This window comes from Scyliorhinus canicula, chromosome 15 (assembly GCF_902713615.1).
Source record: "Scyliorhinus canicula chromosome 15, sScyCan1.1, whole genome shotgun sequence".
In the NCBI taxonomy this organism is placed as follows: Eukaryota; Metazoa; Chordata; class Chondrichthyes; order Carcharhiniformes; family Scyliorhinidae; genus Scyliorhinus; species Scyliorhinus canicula.
Window position 1 is genome coordinate 41,852,772 of NC_052160.1, and position 24,362 is coordinate 41,877,133.

General features: G+C 51.1%; 1 protein-coding gene across 5 annotated transcripts in view; it reads left to right on the forward strand.

The window, feature by feature from the left end:
• ern2 (endoplasmic reticulum to nucleus signaling 2) overlaps positions 1–24,362 on the forward strand; it is a 136,736-nt gene that overhangs the window by 65,591 nt on the left and 46,783 nt on the right. For all 5 annotated transcript variants that reach the window (XM_038821157.1, XM_038821156.1, XM_038821154.1 and 2 more), the window contains 3 exons: positions 88–160; positions 7,121–7,193; positions 9,505–9,627. In XM_038821157.1, the coding sequence (XP_038677085.1) occupies positions 88–160; positions 7,121–7,193; positions 9,505–9,627 (269 nt within the window). The remainder of the gene's footprint in view (positions 1–87; positions 161–7,120; positions 7,194–9,504; positions 9,628–24,362) is intronic.

The following is a 24,362-nucleotide window of genomic DNA, read 5'->3' on the forward strand; positions in this document are numbered from 1 at the left end:
TTTGTGTTACTCAGTCAGGATGTCTTCCATTGTGGTATCTGTTTGATGCCTGGTTTATACAGAAATTTGTTTCTGTTCTGATTGTAGGCCAGCATTTCTTCCAGATCCAAATGATGGCAGCCTTTATGTCATGGGAGGGACAACTAAAGAGGGGCTAATGGTAAGTTGCAGAATATTTCATCAAGCTCAAAAATGAGTTTTGATCCTGAATATATTGTTCAACCATAACATCAGGAGTGTTATCTCCTCTTGTCTGCTGTATCATATCCATAAGATCATTGTTAGTAGAATGCTCCAATCTTCTAACTGTTAGAAAGGTTCAAACCTCACATGATTGTATATTAATGTACAGGAGCACTGATGGCCGTTGTTGTCTTGCTTTATTTCCCGCTTTAAACTTTACATAAAACACAACAAAAAAAAAGGCTGGAATAAGAAAAGACCATTCATCCCATAAATTAGCTACTCCACACTGCAACTGCAGTCTACCTTTTATAGATTCTGCCCTCCGTTGCAACCCCAGTTGATGTTACCCTGAATGGAACCCTGGCTCGATAGACCATGGGCGCGATTCTCCGCAACCATGATGGGTGGGAGAATAGCGGGAGGTCCGCTCCTGCACCTCCCGCTATTCTCCCCCCCCCCCCCCCCCCCCCCCCCCCCCCCCAAAATGGCGTGTCCGATTTTTGCGACACACCGCTCGGAGAAACCGGCCCGGATGGGCCGAGTGGCCTGCCGTTCCCGACCTGTTCACGATGGCGGCAACCACACCTGGTCGCTGCCGTCGTGAACATGGTAAGTGTGGGGCCCGTTGGGGGGCGGATCGGGGATCGAGAACCACGACCGTGCTCGGGAGGGGACGGGCCCGCGATCGGTGCCCACCGATCGTCGGGCCGGCATCTCAAGGGGTGCACCTCTTTCCCCTCCGCCGCCCTGCAAGATCAAGCCGCCACGTCTTGCGGGGCGGCTGAGGGGAAAGACGGCAACTGCGCATACGCGGGTTTGAGCTGTACAACCCACGCATGCGCGGCTGACGTCATTAGGCGCCGCCGCCACGTCATTCTTGGTGCGCCGGGCCTTGAAGCCAGGGACAAGGCCCGGCGGCCGAGTTTCCCGGTACGGCCCTCCTATCCCCCAGGGGAGGGGAGAATAGGGGGCCGGGAGAGGCTTCCGATGCCGTCGTGAACCTCTCCGGGTTTCACGACGGCGTCGGGCCTTGCGGAGAATTCCGCCCCATAACTCTTACTTTTTGTTCAGAGACTTGGTAAACAGAGTCACAGGATTGCTAATTAACTTTTAACATAGAACATACAGTGCAGAAGGAGGCCATTCGGCCCATCGAGTCTGCACCAACCCATTTAAGCCCTCACTTCCACCCTATCCCCGTAACCCTATAACCCCTGCTAACCTTTTTTACTCACTGAGGGCAATTTATCATGGCCAAACCATCTAACCTGCACGTCTTTGGACTGTGGGAGGAAACCGGAGCACCCGGAGGAAACCCACGCAGACACGGGGAGAACATGCAGACTCCGCACAGACAGTGACCCAGCGGGGAATCGAACCTGGGACCCTGGCGCTGTGAAGCCACAGTGCTAGCCTCTTCTGCTACCGTGCTGCTAACAAAAGAGTAAAACATTTATTAAACATGAAAAGATTGACTATAACACTCCTTCACCCCACCTGCATCTTCACACATGTACGCAGATTTTTAAGGATAACATAAGTTACAAAATATATCTTATACTATAATGCTCTTGGTAAATACGCAGTTTATATAAATCAATAGACCAACTGTGGTTTGACTCACCCCACTCTGGAACCAAGTGACAGACGCCACCCAATATCATTTATGTGGATTTCTCATCAAATCCTCCCAGATGTTTCTCACACTGTGAGCCAACTGGTCTCCCTGATGCTCTGACTTCTACACAAGTGTTTCCAAATTCCACTCCGAAAAAACATGTCTAAAAATCTTATCCCAAACAATGCCTTCTCTCAGATGCTTTCATCAAGGATCCACTCCCAGGATTTAAATCTCTCCTTTTAATATTCCTCTGTCTTGGACTTCCACGTGCATTCAAGCTTCCACATAATGTCAGGTATCCAACCATGCCAGCAGAACACCACTGCTTCACAGACTGTATAAGGTATCACCATCCTTAGGATTATTTCAGATGTCTGACTTCTTGTTCGCCAACTTCATCAAGTCTGCACATTTCAGCTCTGTCTTTATCTGGGAGCTTTTCCCTGTCCCTTTCTTTAACTTCAGTGAACAGTGCCTTGTTCAGATTCCAGTTCTCTACCCATGGGAATAATTCTAACACGTTGCGGGCGGCGCACCTCCCACTATTCCTGGAGAATAGCGTAAGAGTCCCTAAATGGCTCGCTCCGGGCGCCAAATGCAGCACGAAGCTCCCAGCCCGTGGCACTGTACATAATCTGGTTCACGTCCTTGCTGGGTGTGGGGAGGTGATGGTGTGTTGCAGGGCAGTCTAGAGATCGGGGCACCCTTCCTGAGGGGCCAGCCTGGCCGGCGTCTTTAGGTCCTGCGCTTCTCTTTCCCGGCTGGAATTTCAACAAGCTCCAAGAAAAGTATTAAGTGTGAGTGGATTGTGATGGGAATGGCTCCAGAACAGCTGATGAGTTTTTACCATTTTCCCCACCCAAAATGACAGACATATTTTGGGAGAATTCTGCCAGTTGTGTCTTCAGTCTTCTGGGACTTCTCTTTCATTCCCTAGATCTAGAACCAAATGTTCCTTAGATTCTGGGACTTGCTTTGTATCCCTTACTCCATTGTCCTGACACTCTGCTGGCAGTTTCTGTTTGAGCTCCTTTCTTTTCAGCTACTTGGTTCCAACTTGGTCCCGTGGGCAGCATGGTAGCATAGTGGTTAGCCCAATTGTTTCACAGCTCCCAGTTGCGATTCCCGGCTTGGGTCACTGTCTGTGCGGAGTCTGCACGTTCTCCCCGTGTGTGCGTGGGTTTTCTCCGGGTGCTCCGGTTACCTCCCACAGTCCAAAGATGTGCAGGTTAGGTGGACTGGCCATGTTAAATTGCCCTTAGTGTTCAAAATTGCCCTTAGTGTTGGGTGGGGTTACTGGGTTATGGGGATAGGGTGGAGGTGTGGGCTTGGGTAGGGTGCTCTTTCAAAGAGACGGTGCAGACTCGATGGCCTGAATGGCCTCCTGCACTGTAAATTCTAATGAAAAACTGAAGCATAAGTAGTTATGCATTTCAGAATGGGCCTCTGGTTGCTGAGCAACAACCTAGTCTTTCTTTGAGCTTGTTTATTTTCACGTCGTAAACCCTTTAACTATAATGTCAGCACAGCTTGAAATAAAAACCAAAACCCATAGATGTGCAGATACCTTTGTTTCACATGAACTAATTGAACTTTCAACACTTTCTTCCACAGAAATATAATGATAATCACTTATTGTCACAGGTAGGCTTCAATGAAGTTATTGTGAAAGCCCCTAGTCGCCACATTCCGGCATCTGTTCGGGGAGGCCAGTACGGGAATTGAACCCGCACTGCTGGCCTTGTTCGGAATTACAACTCAGCTGTTTAGCCCACTGTGCTAAACCAGCCCCTGAGTGGAAACACAAAATTAAATTTACTTAAAGTGATATGTTATTTCCAACACCCACAAATACCAATATAAAATGTATAGAACTACATCTGTTTCTTGACACCACTCATTGTGCATATTGGCTCAATCTCACCTATAATGAACTCAACTGGAATGACAGGGGTTGAGGGGAAACCTGATAGAAGTTTGCAAAATTATGAGTTGCATGGACAGAGTGAATAGTCAGAAGCTTTTCCCAGGGTGGAAAATCAATTACTGGAATATTGTGAACAGTTTCAAGCCCCGTATCTAAGGAAGGATGTGCTGGCCTTGGAAAGACTCCTCACGGTAGCATGGTGGTTAGCATCAATGCTTCACAGCTCCAGGGTCCCAGGTTCGATTCCCGGCTGGGTCACTGTCTGTGTGGAGTCTGCACGTCCTCCCCGTGTGTGCGTGGGTTTCCTCCGGGTGCTCCGGTTTCCTCCCACAGTCCAAAGATGTGCGGGTTAGGTGGATTGGCCATGCTAAATTGCCCGTAGTGTAAGGTTAATGGGGGGATTGTTGGGTTATGGGTATACGGGTTACATGGGTTTAAGTAGGGTGATCATTGTTCGGCACAACATCGAGGGCCGAAGGGCCTGTTCTGTGCTGTACTGTTCTATGTTCTATGTTCTAGTAGGGTTCACAAGAATGATTCCTGGAATGAAGAACTTGTCATATGAGGAGCGGTTGAGGACTCTGGATCTGTACTCATTGGAGTTTAGGATGAGGGGGGATCTTATTGAAACTTACAGGATACACCAGAGGCCTGGATAGAGTGGCCATGGAGAGGATGTTTCCACTGGTAGGAAAAACTAGAACCAGAGAGCACAACCTCAGACTAAAGGGATGATCCTTTAAAACAGAGATGAGGAGGAATGTCTTCAGCCAGAGGGTGGTGAATCTGTGGAACTCTTTGCCGCAGAAGGCTGTGGAGGCCAAATCACTGAGCGTCTTTAAGACAGAGATAGATAGATTCTTGATTAATAAGAGGATCAGGGGTTATGAGGAGAAGGCAGGAGAATGGGGATGAGAAAAATATCAGCCATGATTGAATGACGGAGCAGACTTAATGAGCCTAGTGGCCTAATTTTGCTCCTATGTCTTATGGTCTTCTAGGTTTAAGGTGTGAGGGGAGACATAAGTTTAAGGTGCGATGGGCAAAGTTTAGAGGAGATGTGCAAGGCACGTTTTTTGCACAGAGGGGGAGGCAAGTGCTTGGAACACGCAGCCAGGGGAGGTGGTAGAAGCAGGTACAATAGCGACATTTAAAAGGCATCTTGATGTGAACAGGATGGGAATAGAGGGATACAGACCCTGGAAGTGCTGAAGGTTTTAGTTTAGACAGGCATCATGGTCGGCACAGGCTTGGAGGGCTGAAAGGCCTGTTCATGTGTTGTACTGTTCTTTGTTCTTCGTTAAACTTCTCATCGAATCTCCTGAGGAAAGTTCTGTATAAATATCCCATTTCCCAAAAGAAATCAAACAAAATTGCCGAATACTCATTGATCCTCCCATCTCCGGTACTTTCCCGGATGAATACATGTTTTTATCATCTGAGCAACACAGGAACCATTATGTCTTGTCTTGTACTTTTGACCATTTATTCATAACGAGTGTGACATACCATGACAGCAGATCTCCTGGTAGCAGTAGCTACAAGCAGCAGCAATATCCATAATTCAAACCTTACCTCCAACCAAATATTTTTCAGTTCCAAAAGCTCCTGTATTTGTTTATTGGTCTCAATGGAGAATCGTACAATTGTATTGTATCCCTGGTGAAAAGGATAGCACTCCCATCTCTCTGCTTAGTATTCTTGGTGATCTATTCCTTGGATGACCCATTAGGACTGGAAAGAAAGAGACCATCTATCTCTGGTGCTGTAGGTATCAGTTTACCAAGTCATGTTAATAACGGCAATGCATTTTAGCTTGGTGGTTGAGGATCTGGGGCGGGATTCTCCGACTCCCTGCCGGGTTGGAGAATTGCCAGGGGGCGGCGCGAATCCCGCCCCCGCCAGCCGCCGAATTCTCCGGCACCAGAGATCCGGCGGGGGCGGGAATTGTGCCGCGCCGGTCGGTGGGCCCCTCCGTCCCGCCGGGAACCCCGCCCCGCCAGGTACGGGAGAAAGGGCCAGATTTCCTGTGGTTGAGGATCCTGATTTCCTGTCCTGTTTCCAGATTTTAGATTTCAGTGTAAAGTGAAGTACAATTTACTTCATTGCCTCATTTTTCTTCTGACTCAAGGTCAATACAAAGACTCAGAAGTTACGATATAGTTACTACAATACTACTTCAGTATACTTTAACTCCTCTGTGATATCCACATTTCACTGGCAGTGAGAGAGGAAAGGAGCATTATTCCTCGAGCTCAGCAACTGTGTTGCAGACCAAGGAGCATCTGCACATGCCATAAAATGGTATCATTGCAAAAAATGGGAAAATATGTTGCCTCAGTACAGGTTTGGCTTTGAGACTGGAACAGCTTAATATGCATGGGGACGCTAACATTTGTCCAGCACTTCAGATGAGCACAATCACCATACAAATTGGGGTTGCTGATAAGGGCTGGAACTGAGAAAAGTGCAGAATCTGGGTACTTTTGTAATTCCTTCTGCAATGTTCAGTAGCATTTCGGGTGACAGAATAATCAATTTGAAGGTCATAACAAAAAAATGACCCGTGTGCAGTCACAGTATGCTAATTTGAGAAGATTAGTGTTAACAGCACATTTGCAGAGTATTTTGCAGGTGGATGTTTTTATGGATGGGAATGGAATACGTCCGAGTGAGAACAGTATCCATATGTAAGCCTACAGCTGGGATGATGGGATTGAACTTAAGAAACAGGCAGGAAGGGTGACAATAAGTAGACAGCTATGGAAGCTTGCAGAGAGGGTAGCGCCATGCTGAGATTTTAAGGCATCTATGAGCAACCCAGTTTTAATGACCAACGGAAAACTCACGAGTGGCAGCCATTTCCTAATGATATGCAAAATCTGCCTGATAAGCAATGCATATTATCGGGGAAGGCAGTGGCATAGTGGTCTTGTCACTGGACCAGTTATCCAGAGACCCAGGGTAATGTGCTGGGGTTCTGGGTTCGAATCCCATCACGGCAGATGGTGAAATTTGAAGTCAATAAAAATCAGGAATTAAAAGTTTAATGACCATGAAAGCATTGTTGATTGTTGTAAAACCCATCTGGTTTAGGACATCTTCCCTTTAGGGAAGGAAATCTGTCATCCTTACCTGGTCTGGTCTGTATGTGACTCCAGACCCACAGCAATGTAGTTGACTCTTAAAATTGCCACTCAGTTCAAGGGCAATTAGGGATGGGCAGAAAATGCTGGCCCAGTCTGCGGTGCCCATGAACGAATAAAAAAACAATCACACTTCTGAATGGTACAATAACATGAAACTTAGAAAATATATCTTTGAAGAGCATTGCCTGAAAGCCAGTGCATCCTCTCTGCTTATGATCAAATATTCTCTTATTTCAGAAACTGCCCTTCACAATCCCCGAGTTGGTCCATTCCTCTCCATGTCGGAGTTCTGATGGAATATTGTACACCGGTAAAGATACTTTGTTTATTAACTGGTTCTTTATCTCTTTGTTTTTTGATAACTAGAGAAAAGTCATTTTAATATTTTTAAGTTCTCCCTTCCAGATAACATATCACATCAATTCCTAAATTAGAGAGTGGGTCCTCCTGTCTCTAACAAGGATGTATCTTAAACAGTACTAAGAGATGTACAACAGAGTGTTATGCTGAATTATTGCCATTTTTACTGAAGACAGGCAGAGGTGATATTTTCTTCCCTGAAAAACGAATGGAAGGATTTCAACAAAACTTAGTACACTGATAGGATACAGTCCAAGGAAAACTGATTAAGTTTTGGATGTGGATGTGGATCCAGGTCCTGGAATGATCTAAAGGATCCGTTATCATTGGGAGATGGGTCAAAATGAATTTTTAAAAAAGAATATTGTGGGTTGGTTTACTTAGAATGTTGTAGGTTGCATTAGCTGCAGCTGTGCAATTTGTCACATCTGTCAAAATGTGAGCAGAGTTTTCAGAGCAGGTTGTTGGATATAAATTGACCTAAAGCCACTTTGGTGAGATGGTGGCTTTTAATAACTGAATTATCACAGTACGACAGAGGTGTGCACTTTACTGAGTGCCTCCTTCACATGTTCGACACTCACTGGGCGGAATTCTCCACAGGGGGCTGAATTCGTGAAGGCCGTCGTGAACTCGGCCGAGGTTCACGACGGCCTCGGAGCCCGCTCCCCGCACCTAATTCACCCCCACCCGTAAATGTGAAGTCATCCGCGCATGTGCGGGTTGCCGGTTCCAACCCGCGCATGCGCGGATGACTTCATCGCGCAGACGGCACGAACCTGCGCATGCGCGATGGCCGTCTTTCTCCTCAGCCGCCCGGCACAACGTGGCGGCTTGATCTTGCCGGGCGGCGGAGGGGAAAGAATGCGTCCGTTTTGGATGCTGGCCCGACGATCGGTGGGCTCCGATCGCAGGCCTGTCCCCTCCCGAGCACAGTCGTGGTGCTCCCGTCCCAATCGAGCCCCTAGATGCCCCAAACGGGCATCTGGCGCCCATTTCACGAATGCAGCGACCAGGTGTGGTTGCTGCCATGTTGAAACGGGCGTGAAGGGTCGGCCGCTCAGCCCATCGGGCTCGGAGAATCGCCGTTCGCCGTGAAAACCGGCGAGCGACGATTTTTCCGAGCGGGGGGGGGGGGGGAGAGAATCGCTGGGGGCGCCAGGGGGGCGTAAAAAATGTCGGGAGGCCCTCCCACGATTCTCCCACGCCACGTGGGGAGCGGAGAATTCCGCCCACTATTCCTCCCACTCACACCACATCTAAGTTCAGGCTTACACTTTATAGGTAATTAAAAGTTTGAACCATTATTTTAGCAATAATAGCACAGAACATTGGAGAAGCATGCTGCACTGCTTCTGCTACCCACCTTTTATTCAAATAAATTTAAACGGGTTCAGTATTACATTATTGGTGTTTACACATGCTCATGTCTTTGTATTTATGATTTTACCTGTGTTTGCATGCACGTACATGTGCTGATGCCTTTGTGTGTGGAGTATTGTCTGTGTGTGACTGCTTGTATCTGTATCCGTATTCATTGAAGACACGTGAATAGCTCAGAGTTTAAGATAATTCTAATTCTTGGAGTAAATAATTAAAGAAGGAAAAATCCAGAATGAGAAATAGCCCACCTCACCCATTTCTTCAAACACACGAATCAGAGTTTACACGGTCAGGGACTCCAACCAACTTATTCAATATCCAGAAACGGGAACCTGTGCAATTCCAATCTGGCACTGATGGTAAAACTCCAATCTAACATTACAATCTACCATATTCAACCGGAACTTATTACGGACGACACCTCCATGGTCCCAGAACCAATCATGTTCACCTTTGTATGTACTAATCTTTAGCATCTGTATCAATCAGATACTTAAACAGCTCGTTTTAAAGACATTGACACAACACTCTTTCGGTGCTTATCTGTATCACATATCTATTCCTTTATGGGCAAATATTTTCAAAAACGTTGTCTAGCTTCATTGATTAATTCAAAGGAGCTATTTGTGATCCTGTGATCCTTTTCAGTAACAGCAAACTGGTGGACATACCGCATCGTTATGTTGTACCTTTCTGCTATTGGGCAACAATTCCGTGATTTATATTAATTGTGCATGTTTTTTTTACATCTGTGTCCTTCTCACACAGATTGTGTAAAATATGGAAGTTTTCTTTTTTGAAAATAGCTTTTCATTTTGTCACTTAGCTGTCCATTTGTGAGTTTTAAAGTATGTGAGGTGTTCTTTTTCTTGCAACAGGTAAGAAACAGGATTTATGGTTTGTTGTGGATCCCACAACTGGAGAAAAGCAGACCACACTGTCCACAGATATGTCGGAGAACATCTGTCCATCTTCGCCCCTCCTGTACATTGGGCGGACAGGTGAGAGTGTTGATTCTGGGCTTCAGTAATCAAGTTATGGCAGTTATGATTCAGGATACTGGGTTCTTAGCTCCGTAAAAGAAGTGATCTAAAAAGAGTTTCCGAGATTTTGAAAGATTGATCCAGAAAATTGTTCACTGTGATGAGCGATCCAAATCCCAGAGAGACAAATTAAAAATAGATTAAGAGTATGAAGGGAACGGGCTACATGGTGGCCCAGTGGTTAGCACTGCTGCCTCACAACGCTGAGGACCCAGGTTTGATCGTGGCCTCGGGTCACTGTCTGTGTGGAGTTTGTATATTCTCTCCGTGTCTGCGTGGGTTTCACCCCCACAACCCAAAGATGTGCAGGCTAGGTGGATTGGCCACGCTAAATTGCCCTTTAGTATATGAGGGGAAGTCATGTGAAATTTTTTTTAAAACTGGGAGTGGGTTCAGAAGGCAATTGGATGTGTTCCTGTTAAGGGGAGCTTGGGAGATATCGTAGATAGATATGGGGTGAAACAGTTAAAGGATCAGATGGCTGGTCCATTTCCTGTTCCTAGTAATTCTTCTGCTTGCATGGCTAGGATCATGATCATATACACAGTAACTGTTCACATAAAACATTGTCTGCTGCCTAGAAAATTAGAATCTATGTACACATGGGTAGTGCCCTTGGCCTTCCCAAATTTGATTGGACTAGGTGAGTTGGCAGAAGCCCCCCTCCCCCGCACAACCCCTCTCGCCAGACCAGCCCACTCCGCACACCCATCTGACAGAGAACCGAGGCAGGTTGTTACAGTGTGAACAGGTGTTTAATGTGACAACATAAATACAGATTTGTGCCCTACCCCTATAACTACACTGTGCCCTGCACCCGTGCCAACTTCACTGGTGTCTAACTTTCTGTCCTTACAGGCATTAATGCTACGTCTTGGTGGATCCCCAGATGGTACATCAGGAGTGGGGCGACCTGTTGTGATTCCCATCCTGTGACCTGGGTCCCCTAGCCGACTTCTGGGGCGACCGGGCCTGTATAGGCCCGGCTGCTAGGGTGTCCCAGGTGGAGTGGTGTCACCCTGTTCTACCCGTTGCCCACCAGATGCGCCAGGGACAGGAATGGGGTGGGAGGGGGAGAGTCCGAGGTGCTGCGGTGTTCCAGCACCTCCTCCTCCCTCAGTGTGCCCTATAGACCCCGCCTACTCCATGGGACAGGGGTGTGAGCGGAGGTATCCTCTGAGGCTCCATCGCCACCTGGCGCTGCCAGTCCTCAGGCCCTCTCTGGTCTCGGCCAGGATCTGCATGCTCTTGGCCATGGAGCACAGGGAGTGGACGATCTCCGCCTGGGACTGCGCCACATCGCCCATTGATTGTGCCACCACCTTCTGTGTCTGTGTCACATCAGCCAGTGACTGTGCCATCTCCCTCTGGAACTGGGCACCATGTCGCCCACCGCCTGGGCAATGCCGCCGATGTTCCCAGCCATGGCCTGCTGTGACTGGGCCATGCTCAGAAGCGCCAATGCAGTACAGTTGGCTCTGGCAAGTGCCTGCCTGTGAGGCGGCAACCATTTCCTGGGCCTCAGACATTGCCTGCACAGAATGCCCCAGGCCTTGGACATGGTGATCCATAGCTTAAACCGTTGCCCCCAATGCTCCACCGCGGACGTCACCCGTGCAGTGTTGCCCTGGGTGGCACGCATTACCGGCAACACCTTCTGCTGCTGCATGCAGTTGGACTCCTCCAACTGCACCTGCAGGCACTGAATGCTCGCCGACAACCCCTCATGTAGTCCCTTGCCCCTGCGACTGCATCTCAACAATCGATGGAGCTGTCCATTCCAGAAGCCCGAAACCCTTCTGGACAGCAGCTAGTTCCCGGGGTCGGCCGGCCCTCCGACCTCAGGAGTTCCTACCTCCACCTGCTGTACCGGATCAGCTGTGTGGTGCGCACCAGGTAGTGTCCCAGGAGCCTCTTTACTAAAGTGCTCAACCAAGGTGAGTGTCTCTGGGATGGTGGAGGGTGTTGGAGACAGCTGTGACGGGAGATCCGTGTCATCCTCCGACTCGAGCTCCGGGGTGTCTTGGGTCGAGGCTGCTGTCCGAGCTGTTCTCGTCAGTGCGCGGCTCACGGAGGGGGGCTCCGGTATTGACTGGGGGCGAGACAGTCCGCGCATGCAGCCCAGGGGGTGGCTGGTATGGATGCTGGCATGTAGTGTAGGTTGGGGGTTCATCCACCCTCCAGGTTGTTGGAGGGGACTGGGGTGGTAGGGTTACGAGTGTGTGGGATGGGGTTAGTACCAAGGGCACAGAGCTACCTACTCACCCTGGCCGCCCTTGGGGGGGGTTGTGCAGTTTTTTCCAGCACTGCTGGCCGGTCCGGACGGTGTTGCCCACGGCGCTGACCGCCTCTGCCAACTGCGCCCAGGCACGGCGAATGTCAGCGGCTGGCAGCCTCCTTCCCAGGCCAGGGTACAGGGTCAACTGCATCTCCTCCACCGCATCCAGGAGGGTCTCCAACTTGGCGTCCGTGAAACGAGGTGCCGCTCTTCTCGTTGCTCTTGTTGGCTGGGATGGTGTTTGGGGAGTGAAGTGTGTATATGTGGTTGCAGCTTGTCAGCCTCCTGAGTGTCAGTCATGAAACCGGCGAATCCAGCACTGTTTCTCATTGGAATCGATTGTGTTCCACGTGGCGCCAGTGCTCGACGCTTAACGTATCTGTCCAGGTGCAGCGCCAGTTTTGCTGCTGTGGACCTCCACGAATCCTGCGCCGGAGTCAACACTTGGTCTCAGCAGTGGAGAATTCTGCTCTCTATCTTTAGTATATGGCTCTGTATAATAAAATATTTCCTGTGACCAATTGGCCAGTGAAGTAGTCAGTTATTTTAGTTGATTATTCTGAGTCAGTGCACTTAATATAGGATGGGTGTGACATCTAGTGATGGAAGTGAGGTACTGTGACAGAACTGGACAACCATTAAATCTCTTTGTTCAACCATTGAAAATTCCACACAATCCTAGGTGACATTGAGCATGATTTATTTATTTATTTATTTTAAATTTACCCAATAATTTTTCTTCCAATTAAAGAGCAATTTAGCATGACCAATCTACCTAACCTGCGCATTTTTGGGTTGTGGGGGTGAGACCCACGCTGACACGTGGAGAATGTGCAAACTCCACACAGACAGTGACTTGGAGCCGGGATCGAACCTGGGTCCTCAGCGTCGTGAGGCAGCAGTGCCAACCACTGCGCCACCATGCCGCCCGACATAGTATGATTATAATATTATTCACATCTTAACTTCAAACAACCCCACCCAGCTGCCAGCCATGCCACCGAGGAGACCACCCCCATGATTCGGGGATGCTGACCTGGGCAGATTGATGGATGCGGTAGAGGCCAGATGCGATGCCCTGTTCCATAAGGGTCACGGAGGGTCAGCCACAGGACAGCCAGTGTCGCCATGGAGGAAGTGGCAGTAGTCGTCAGTTCGGAGAGTGACAGCAGGAGGACCGGCACCCAGTGCCGTAAGAAGATCAACAACTTCCATCGAGGCCACATGGGCGGATTGGCACCAGGGCCAAGAACTCCCCTCCCTGGAGAATGTGCCTGGCACCGCACCCGCCCAGCACCGTTCCATGCCTGGGTCCAAGAGTGCTCCTCACCCCCACCCCCATATGGCCCATCTTAACCCCTACCCAAACATCCCCCCTCACACACACATACACCCACAATGTGCGGCTCACAATGCCCCCTCTGTATCCCTGCAGGAGGCCCACAACAGACGTAAGAGGGCCCAGACAGGTGGCGAGGTGCCGGACATCAGAGTCCTCACCCCCTATGAAGAGCGGGTGCTGGATGTTGCGGGGGTGGCCGAGGACAGGTCTGTCACCGATGTAACGGTTGGCGTGTGGCACAGAGGTGAGGATCCACCGGCCCCCACCCAGATGACCTATCACATGTGAGTTGTTAATGCCATGCAGACCAATCCATCTCTTCCAATGATCACATATCCATTCTCCCGCAGGATCCTCATCCGATGGTGCCGACCCATCCAGGTTGGTGGCCCCCCCCCCCCCGACTTCCATGAGAATGCCTCAGAGGGGAGCTCCAAGGACATCATCGTATTTGTGGCACAGCTGTCATCCCCACCCTCCACCAGCGCAGAGACACACATCTCGGTGGGCGTCAGCAGTGGACAGCTGCTGGGGCACTTTCTGATGAGCACCACACAGTTGCTGAGGTGGCGGCAGGAATGTCCAGGTGAGACTACAGTCAAGGTCTGTTGGATTCCAGGACCAAGCTGGGCCCCAGTCAGATGCAGAGCCTCTGTACCAGGTATACCTGGAGCTGATGCAGATGCTAGAGTACGGCCAAGAGATTCAGCCGGGGATGTCAGCGACAACTTCAACAGGTCCAAAGCCGATTGGAAGAATCCCAGAGGCTATGGATGCAGGAGATGTTTCCGGCAATATGTGGCACCGAGGCCAACACGGCTAGGGTGGCGACCGCAATGGAGAGCCTGGTCCACGATGTTGGCAGCATGAGTGCAGGTGTTCAAGGCGTAGCTTAGGCGGTGACGCTCATGGCTGAGTGCCTCGATAGCCTGTCCCAGTTGCTGGGTACGTGAGCCAGTACCAGGTGGATCTTGTTGAGGCGTTGCAGGGCATGCCCCAGTCACAGGTGAGCATTGCCAGGGTCCCCAGTCACTGAGGAGCATCACTGAGATGCATCACTGAGAGCATTAACTGTATGCTGCTGACATTTGGGAGCCGCCAGGGCTGGCAGAGCCAGATGACGCAGGGGCAGCCGGGGCTGGATCCAGCTGCCTCTCTGCCCCAAAGTGAACCCCAGAACCATATGGGTACTTAGTGCCAACCCAGAGCCAACCTATGGAGTGGCGACAGTGCCCGCCAGCTCCTGTGCGAGCCCCCCCCCCTGACAACAGCACCTCTCGGAGTCAGCTTCTAGAACACGGCGGCATGACGAGTCATGTGCCGCTGGCAAGTGGCCTGGGGCCTCCGCCATCAGGGCCCCCAGAGGACGTCCGCCAGGGGCATCGAAAGCCAAGGAGACAGCAGGCTGTCTCCACCTCTGATGTGCATCCTGGGAACACGTCTAGGCGCAGGGTTAGAGCACGCAAGGCTAAGCAAGTCGAGGATCACTGAGAGGGCACTGGGGGGGAGGGGAAAGGTTGGGGGGGAAGGATTGGGAGAGCTGGGTGGCGCCATTGGGGGATTGGGGCAGTTGGGAACACGTGTATAACATTTAAAAAAGTTGACCTCTGTAAATATGACGTCTCTGGCACCTACCTCCGCAATGCGAGCTGAGCACAAATCCCAGGCTCCAGCTCACTGGACAGGCAGGGGTCAGACTATGGCATAGATGGAGGAGCACCAGCTCTCAGCGGGTTATCATCACCCATGACAGTGACCCGCTGACATTGCCGACATTCTCCCATCACCCTGGAGTGCAGTTACACAGACCCTGTGAGGGTGGGACATGGTGGGGGAGAGGAGAGGCTGAACGATGTGTTGGGGAGTGGCGAGGAGAATGATGGCTGAGGCCAGATCCTATGTGAATGGGGCAAGGATGAGGGCCTCCCTTGCCCTCCGGCCTTGCTGGACCCTCGTCGCTGCCACCTGTCCTCCATTCACTGCCTGGTCCTGAGGGTCCTCCCCCGGGTTTGTCCTCCAGCCCCTCCTTGTCCAGCACCTCCTCGTCCTCCTGCTCAGAGATGGCCACAGGTTTCTCCTCCACCACCTCTAGCACGTCTCCCCGCTTCTGTGCCGGTATGTGGAGGATGCACCAGAACACCACAAAGTGGGGGACGCTCTGGAGGGTGGACTGCGGTGCACCGCAAAAGCGCTCAAGGCATTGGAACCACATCTTGAGAAGTCTGATGCATCGCTCCATGACAGCCCTTGTCGTATCTGTCACCAGCCTCCATACTGGCGTCATTAGCTAGGTCCTCAGCAGGTAGCCCTTACTCCCCCAAGACTAACCGGCCATCCTGGGGTGCTCCTCGAAGAGGCCATTGATGTCCGACTGACCCAGGATGTAGCTGTTCTGCACACTCCCTGGGAAGTGTGCACACACATGCATGATCTTCATGTGGTGGTCATACGCAAGCTGGACATTCAGGGTGTGGAACCCCTGCTTGTCGATGTAGGGTACCCCCAGACGACCTGGTGAGCAGAAGGCCATCTATTCGCCCCTGGACCTGAGGCATCCCATCGATGGCAGAGAATCTTGCTGCCCAGGCATCCAGGCCTGGTCCATGTCAAAGTCTTTATAATTTGCTGCCCAGGCAAACAGCGCATTCGTGACTTCATGGGTACACTTGTGGGCTGTAGCTTGTGAGATGCCACACAAATCACCGTTCCAGCTCTGGAATGATCCTGAGACGTAGAAGTTCAGGGCTGCGGTGACTTTGATGGCCACCAGGAGTGGGTATCCGCATCCTCCACAGGATGGCAAGTCTGCAAGGACATGGCACAGGTGCCACACACCGTCCCCTTGTTTTTAAAAATAAATTTAGAGTACCCAATTATTTTTTTCCAATTAAGGGACAATTTAGCTTGGCCAATCCATCGACCCTGCACATCTTTTTGAGTTGTGGGTGTTAGACCCATGCACTCGGGGAGAATGTGCAAAGTCCACACGGACAATGATCCAGAGCCGGGAACAAACCTGTGTCCTTGGCACCGTGAGACAGCAGTGCAAAGCACTGCGCCACCGTGCTGCCCAGTGTATTGTTAGGATACTGTTGTAAACTTTTGTCCTGCGTGTTCTTCTTAACCCCTGTCCTGCTGACTGCCTCTGGTCTACCTTCTTTTTGCTGGCAGCTACAAAACTGAAATTGCCGCCATACACCATCCTCTTAATGAGGCAGAACCTCCTGCAGCACATGCTGTCCAACATCTGTTCCAAAGACCAGTGATACCTGTACCCCTTGGACTAAGACGGCCTCCCCCTCTGGGTCTCTCCTGGGCTGATGTGCGGCCGAGTCAGGGTGTGGGGCGGGGCCCTGCACATGAGCTGCTGCCTTGAGGCTTTGTCAACGCTGCTGCCGCTGCCTCCCCCAGTGTCCGGCCGCCTGGCCTGCCAGCAGCATCACGAGGGCAGTTTCCGCGGGGTCCAAGATTTCTTTTGTTGCATGTAATATCTGTAAGGAATTGGGAGAGGGTGTGAGACTGACAACCAGCGGTGCCTTCCACCCTGGGACCCCCATTCCTTCATTGCATCATTACTCCCTCCCCCGCTATCCGACACACCCTGCCCAAGTACCCCCCGGCCACAGTGGGGGCCCCTACTCACCAGACCTGTGCTCCAGACATCAGCACATAACGTTACCGGGACTGGGCGCCGGTCCCCTTCCCTGTGCACACGCTACAGCGTGATCCTGATTTCGCTGAAATGTCCCCGCTGCTGGGGCCATAGGCAGCCACGCCCCCTGCTCCTCAACCCCACCACCCGCAATGGCAGCCCATCCCGACCGAGGCTGGCCCCCCTTTGGGCTCCCCTGTCCCACTCCAAGCACCGGGACAGCAACCCCAGTGCCCCTGGGCTCATTGCCTGGGAGTGAAGATGGCTACTCACCTCCCCGGGTCCCCGCAGCAGCCCTTCCACCAGCTTCACATTTTTAAAAAGGAGTACTAAGCGGCGCTCATGTGACCACTTGCTGGGAAGGCGGTTAGACCACGGGAGCCGTTAGATAGGGGGTCGCTTCTGTTAAATGTCCGGAGATTGGCCTTAAGTGATGATTATTGGTTTCTTGCCACACTACAGCATGATCCTGATTTCGCCAACGGGGCAGGTCGGTCTATCGCAGATCGGCACCTGGCATGTTTCTCGATTTTAGCCTCTCCCGTGATCAAACAGCCTCGTCGGCTCTCACTTAAGCACAAATCGCAATACGGTCATTAAATCACACCCCAAGTCTTTTAATGCAGTGTCTCAAAAACAGCAAACTTGGGACTGAATCCATGCCGGATTTCAGAACTTGTCAGAAAAAAAACAGAACCTCTTAATTCAGTGAATAGGAGAAACATGATAAACAAATGATATGATGGCAAATCACTTTAATTTTATGTCCATGTCTCTGCTGATTATCAATTCAGGTCTCACACATTGGATTTAATGAGCGCGATCCAACGGCCACGCTGTGGTGAATGTATAACCTATAAATCCACACTGTATATTACTGTGCCCCTGTGGGCTCCATCTGTGAGCTGTTGCGCGGCTCTGCCCACAGGGGGAGATGATGAGCATGTGCACGGCTCTGCCCGTGGCTCCGCCCCCAGCAGGAAGTATAAAGTGCTGCGGTCTTGCGAGTCTGCCTTCAGTTCAGTTAGTTGCAGGCAGGCTCAGTTGTAAGTCGATTAAAGCCACAGTTTACTTCACTCGTGCCTTTGAATGAATTGATGGTCGCATCAATTTAATCGACTTTAAAAAAACTACCATGGAATCAGCCCTCAAACCTGATCGACAGGAACTCGATCCACAGGCCGCAGAAGCAAAGGAAATATTTTTGCATTGGCTTCGGTGCTTCAAGGCCTACCTGGCTGCGTCGACTACCTCCGCTGTTACAGAAGAACAGAAACTCAGTCTTCTCCACACACGGGTGAGCCATCATATTTCAATTCAACTTGATGTTAGTGACTCTTATACCGAGGCGCTCGCGATACTCGACAGCATGATCCTGATTTCTTTTGATAGCCTGCACGTGCGGCCCGTGAATGAAGTTTACGCGCGGCACATCTTTACAACGCGCCGCCAGCGCCCTGCAGAGTCGCTAGAAGACTACCTGCGCAACCGTAAAGCTCTAGTACGAGAATGTAACTTCAAGGCCGTGACAGCCTCCCAGCACATGGAACTCGCCGTCCGAGATATGTATGTTGCAGGGGTCTGATCCAATCATGTGCGCCAGCGTCTCCTCGAGAAAGGGGCCCAGAACCTGGAGGACACGGTAACATTAGCGACCTCGTTAGAGGCCGCTTTCCAAAGTTTAAATTCGTTCCCGGCCGATCACATCGTGGACCCCCGACCAGAGACTGCCTCAGGCCTGCGGCGCGCGGCCACCCGCCCACCACGGAGCGCTATCGTGCCACTTTTGCGGCCAACCCAAACACTCCCGGCAGCACTGCCCGGCCCGCAACGCGACCTGCAGCAGCTGCGGGCGGAAAGGGCACTTTGCGAAGGTCTGCCTGGCTAAAACTAAAAACTCCAACTCGAACGCTAACCAGAACACTCGCCCCTCCAACTCACAGGCCCGCAGACCCCGCAATGTGGCAGCGCGTCTGCCAACTCCGCCTCTGCACAACATGTGCGACTCATGGGGGCCGCCATCTTGTCAATCCTCCCCCATGCGACCGGCCATGTGCGATTCATGGGGGCAGCCATCTTGGGCGCCATCTTCCTCACCGCCCGCCACGTGCGATCTACGGGGGCCGCCATCTTGGCCATCACCCGATATGCCACTCGACGACTACGACCTCCGCGGACAGTCATCACGGGGCCACTCCAGCACCGCTGACCACGCCACCGACTACCCGCAGCTCAGTGCAGTCACTTTGGACCAGTCGCGGCCAAAGCACCTCAAGAGCTTCATGATGTCCGTCCAAATCAACGGATACGAGACACCGAGCCTCTTCGACTCCGGGAGCACCGAGAGCTTCGTTCACCCAGACCTGGTAAGGCGCTGCTCGTTTCCGATATTTCTGACACAGCAAACTACCTCCCTCGCCTCGGGGTCGCACTCCGTTCAGATACAAGGGCGCTCTATTGCAACGCTAACGATACAGGACGCAAACTACACCAACTTCCAACTGTATGTACTCCCAGACCTCTGCGCCCCCCTCCTCCTAGGACTGGATTTCCAGTGTAACCTCAGGAGCCTAACACTCAGCTTCGGCGGATGGCGGACCCCTTCTCCCACTCACTATATGCAGTTTAGCAACACTAAAAATCGACCCCCCCTCCACTCCTTCGCTAATCTCACCGCTAACTGCAAACCAGTGGCCACTCGCAGCAGGAGGTATAGCCTGCAGGACAGGGTATTTATTAGAGCCGAAGTCCAGCGGCTCCTACGTGAGGGAGTCATAGAGGCCAGTAATAGCCCCTGGAGAGCTCAGCTGGTGGTCGTCAAGACCGGGGAAAAGCGCCGGATGGTGTTTGATTACAGCCAGACCATTAACCGGTTCACACACCTCGATACGTACCCCCTCCCCCGGATTGCAGACATGGTAAATCAGATCGCCCAGTACCGCATCTTCTCCACGGTGGATCTGAAGTCTGCATACCACCAGCTCCCAATCCGCCCGGAGGACCGCCACTACACGGCGTTCGAGGCAGACTGCCGCCTTTTCCATTTCCTCAGGGTTCCCTTTGGCGTCACGAATGGGGTTTCGGTGTTCCAACGAGCAATGGACCGAATGGTAGACCAGGACGGGCTGCGGGCCACGTTTCCGTACTTGGATAACGTCACCATCTGCGGCCATGACCAGCAGGACCACAATGCCAACCTCCACCGATTTCTCCAAACCGCCCAAAAACTCAACCTCACATATAATAAGGAGAAATGCGTTTTCCGCACAACCAGACTAGCCATCCTCGGCTACGTCGTGGAAAACGGGGTCCTAGGGCCTGACCCTGACCGTATGCACCCCCTCTTACAACTCCCTCTCCCTCACTGTTCCAGGGCCCTCAAGAGGTGCCTCGGATTTTTCTCATACTACGCCCAGTGGGACCCCCAGTATGCAGACAAAGCCCGCCCACTATTTAAGACTACAATCTTCCCACTGTCAGCCGAGGCCCGCCAGACCTTCAACTGCATTAAGGAGGACATCGCCAAAGCCGCCATGCAGGCAGTGGATGAATCCGTCCCATTGCTGCCACTCTGAACCAGGCAGGGAGGCCAGTAGCGTTCTTTTCTCGAACCCTCTCCGCTTCGGAACTTCGACATTCCTCAGTCGAAAAGGAAGCCCAAGCCATTGTGGAAGCCGTACGGCACTGGAGGCACTACCTCGCTGGTAGGAGGTTTACCCTCATCACCGACCAGAGATCGGTTGCCTTTATGTTTGATAACTCACAGCGGGGCAAAATCAAAAATGACGAAATCTTGTGGTGGAGGATCGAACTCTCCACCTCTAATTATGATATTGTATACCGTCCGGGGAAGCTCAGCGAGCCCCCAGATGCCCTGTCCCGCGGCACATGCGCCAGCGCGCAAGACGACCGACTACAGGCTATCCACAATGACCTCTGCTACCCGGGGGTCACCCGCCTCGCCCACTACATCAAGGCCTGCAATCTGCCTTTCTCCACCGAGGAGGTAAAAGCCATCACCAGGAATTGCCCGATCTGCGCGGAGTGTAAACCACACTTCTATAGACCAGACAAGGCCCACCTGGTAAAGGCATCCCGGCCCTTTGAACGACTGAGTATTGATTTCAAAGGGCCCTCCCCTCGACCAACCGTAACATCTATTTTCTCAATATTATAGATGAATTCTCTCGCTTCCCGTTTGCCATCCCATGCCCCGATATGACCTCCCATACAGTCATCAGAGCCTTGCATAGTGTCTTCACCCTGTTCGGTTTCCCCAGCTACGTCCACAGTGACAGGGGTTCGTCCTTCATGGCGATGAACTGTGTCAGTACCTGCTCAGCAAGGGCATCGCCTCGAACAGGACTACCAGCTATAACCCCGGGGGAACGGGCAGGTGGAGAGGGAGAACGCGACGGTCTGGAAGACTGTCCTACTGACCCTACGGTCCAGGAATCTCCCGACCTCCCACTGGCAGGAGGTCCTCCCCGACGCGCTCCATGCAATTAGGTCCCTCCTGTGTACAGCCACAAATCAGACTCCTCACAAGCGATTATTTGTCTTCCCCAGGGGCACTACCACGGGGGCCTCGCTTCCATCCTGGTTGAGGACACCGGGCTCTGTCCTCCTTCGGAAACACGTCCGGACACATAAAACAGACCCACTGGTAGAGAGGGTCCTACACCTGCATTCAAACCCCCACTACGCATTTGTTGAACACCCCGATGGCCGACAGGACACCGTTTCCCTCCGGGACCTGGCACCTGCAGGATCTACCACTACTACTACTACCGCTGAGGTACCCCTCACACTACACCCCACCCGACCTCCCACGCCCTGCGCCCCTGCACCTACAGGCTTCCTGCGCCCCCTCTCACCCGTCACACCGGTCCGCAGGAACGAAGCTCTGGAAGAACCACCCCCGGAGTCCACCCTCAGATTCGCACCGAACATCTGTCCACAGCCATCCAAAGCGGCTGCAATCCGGTGCTCCGTCGGTCCCAACGCACGATTCGAGTGCCGGACCGATTGAACTTGTAGACCAGTCACCCCCGCCGGACTTGATTTTTTAACAGGGGGTGAATGTGGTGAATGTATAACCTAGAAATCCACACTGTATATTACTGTGCCCCTGTGGGCTCCATCTGTGAGCCGTTGCGCGGCTCTGCCCACAGGGGGAGATGAGGAGCATGTACAGGGCTCCGCCCTTGGCTCCACCCCCAGCAGGAAGTATAAAGTGCTGCGGTCTTGTGAGCCTGCCTTCAGTTCAGTTCGTCGCAGGCAGGCTCAGTTGTAAGTCGATTAAAGCCACAGTTTACTTCACTCGTGTCTTTGAATGAATTCATGGTCGCATCACACGCTGCGCCGAAAAAGCAGCTCGTTGCGGCGCATCATGCCCGATGAAAGTCGGGATTCTGCTCCCAGGATCTATCCGGCTCCCAACGCCTAGCGAGATCGCATTAGATCTGGCGAGACGTTGCGATGTAAATCTCGCCCATTGTGGGCAGGATCGCTTTTTAGCAAATCTGCATATCAGAGCAAGACAGCCAATCTCACTTTAAGATGCGCTCGTCTGATCTACCCGAGGCTTTGGGATCTAATAAAAGCAAATTACTGTGGATGCTGGAATCTGAAAAGAAAGGGAAAATGGTGGAAAATCTCAGCAAGTCTGGCAGCATCTGTAGGGAGAGAAAAGAACTAACGTTTCGAGTCTGATGACAGTTTTGACAAAGAGTCATTGGACTCGAAACAATAGCTCTTTTCTCTCCCTGCAGATGCTGGCAGACTTGCTGAGATTTTCCAGCATTTTCCCTTTGGGATATAATCCCTTAGTCTCGGAGACCTTAGGCGAGTGCTGTTCGGTATTGGTCCCCACAAAAGGGGACCAGACAGGATGGCACTTGGGGGGAGGAATCATTGGCCTCTGGGCAGGGTGTCACCGTGGCACTGCCAGCTTGGCACTTTGGCACCTGGGTGCAGGAATGATTGAGTGCGATCTCGGGGCAGGAGAAGCATTCCCCGCTGGGCCGCAAAAAAGAGAGTGCCATTAGATAGCGGGGTCATTCCTGCCGTTTGTAGCGCCAGGAGGGAGCCCTCAATTCCTCCCCAGAGCTGACTTTTTTGGTTAGATCATGCCATAAATGTGGGTGAATACCGAAAGCCGGCAGGAAACACCCCGCCAAACTCGCCAAAATAATTGAAAATTTTGGTTGAATCGTGCCCGTGATCAATCAAGCTGAAATGATGTTTACATAAAAAGAGTTGTAACTGAAAACTTTTTTAAAATTTGTGCAAGATTGTACAAGTTCTCTTTAAAAGCTCTCTTTAAATTGACTTTGACCCACTGCAAGAAGGCAACCAGTGCCCATTGAACTTAAAGGCTTTTGGGAAATAAGTGCAATGCTTGAATTTAAGCCTGTGGGCTTTTATTTGGGTGCTCTTCAAATGGCATCAAAAATCAATACTGTAGCAAGAAGAGGTACATGTCCTGATCCCAGGTATAATGCACAACTAAATATTCTACCTCATTGGATTCTTCAAGAGCCTTTTTGTTCTTCCTTTTGTGAGTTCGACCATCTCCTGCCAAATTTCCTACCACTCAGAGCAACACTCACTGAACTTTTCCAAGCTGGGTCGGGTGGGATCAAGGGTCGTTATGTTATTCAAAATGTTAGGCATGTGAAACAGATACACCGCACCGATAGAGCAAATCCCTGAACAATGTTTTCTTTACTCATTTAAAACTCCTGTATGGCCCACTTTAAAATGTGTCTGTTTTTCAGACACCGCCTGTTTTGGATAGCCAGATCTGAGGTGCTGTACCTGTAAACAATTTATTTTTAAAGTTTGTTTATAAAATTTTTATGTTGCCCCAATCATTTATTTCACACTCTAAAATTTAAATAAAAGTGATTGCTGAATTTTACTTGCTAGTTTGTGAGAATACTTCAATATGATTGGCTCCTTTCCCTGCTTGATGACATAATTGTTGCTGGATGCCTGGAAATCCTTTTGTTTTGGTGCCAGGCCAGGTTCAAATTAACATCGGGAAAGTAAAATCCATGCCACAGATTGCTGGATCTTTGTGTGCAGTTTTCATCACGGTCAGTGTTGAGTGCAGGTGCTTGTCTGCTGATTGCAAAATCAAGGTCCCTCTGTGCAGTTTTTTTTAACTTTTTCAATAAGGGTTGTTCCCTCATGACTGACAGTAATGGATATATTATACAATGGGATACACGTGTAAGGACGTGTAAGGACTAAAAAGATCACATAGTTCCTGTCATTTGAAGTGTAATGTCAGGGAGCATCGTCCACTGTATTTGAGCTGACATTTAGTCCTGCAGACGAAAGACTAATATTCTACCAGCAACATTTAATTCCCTGTAATATTCCTTGATTTATATTGAAAAAGAAAAACTCTA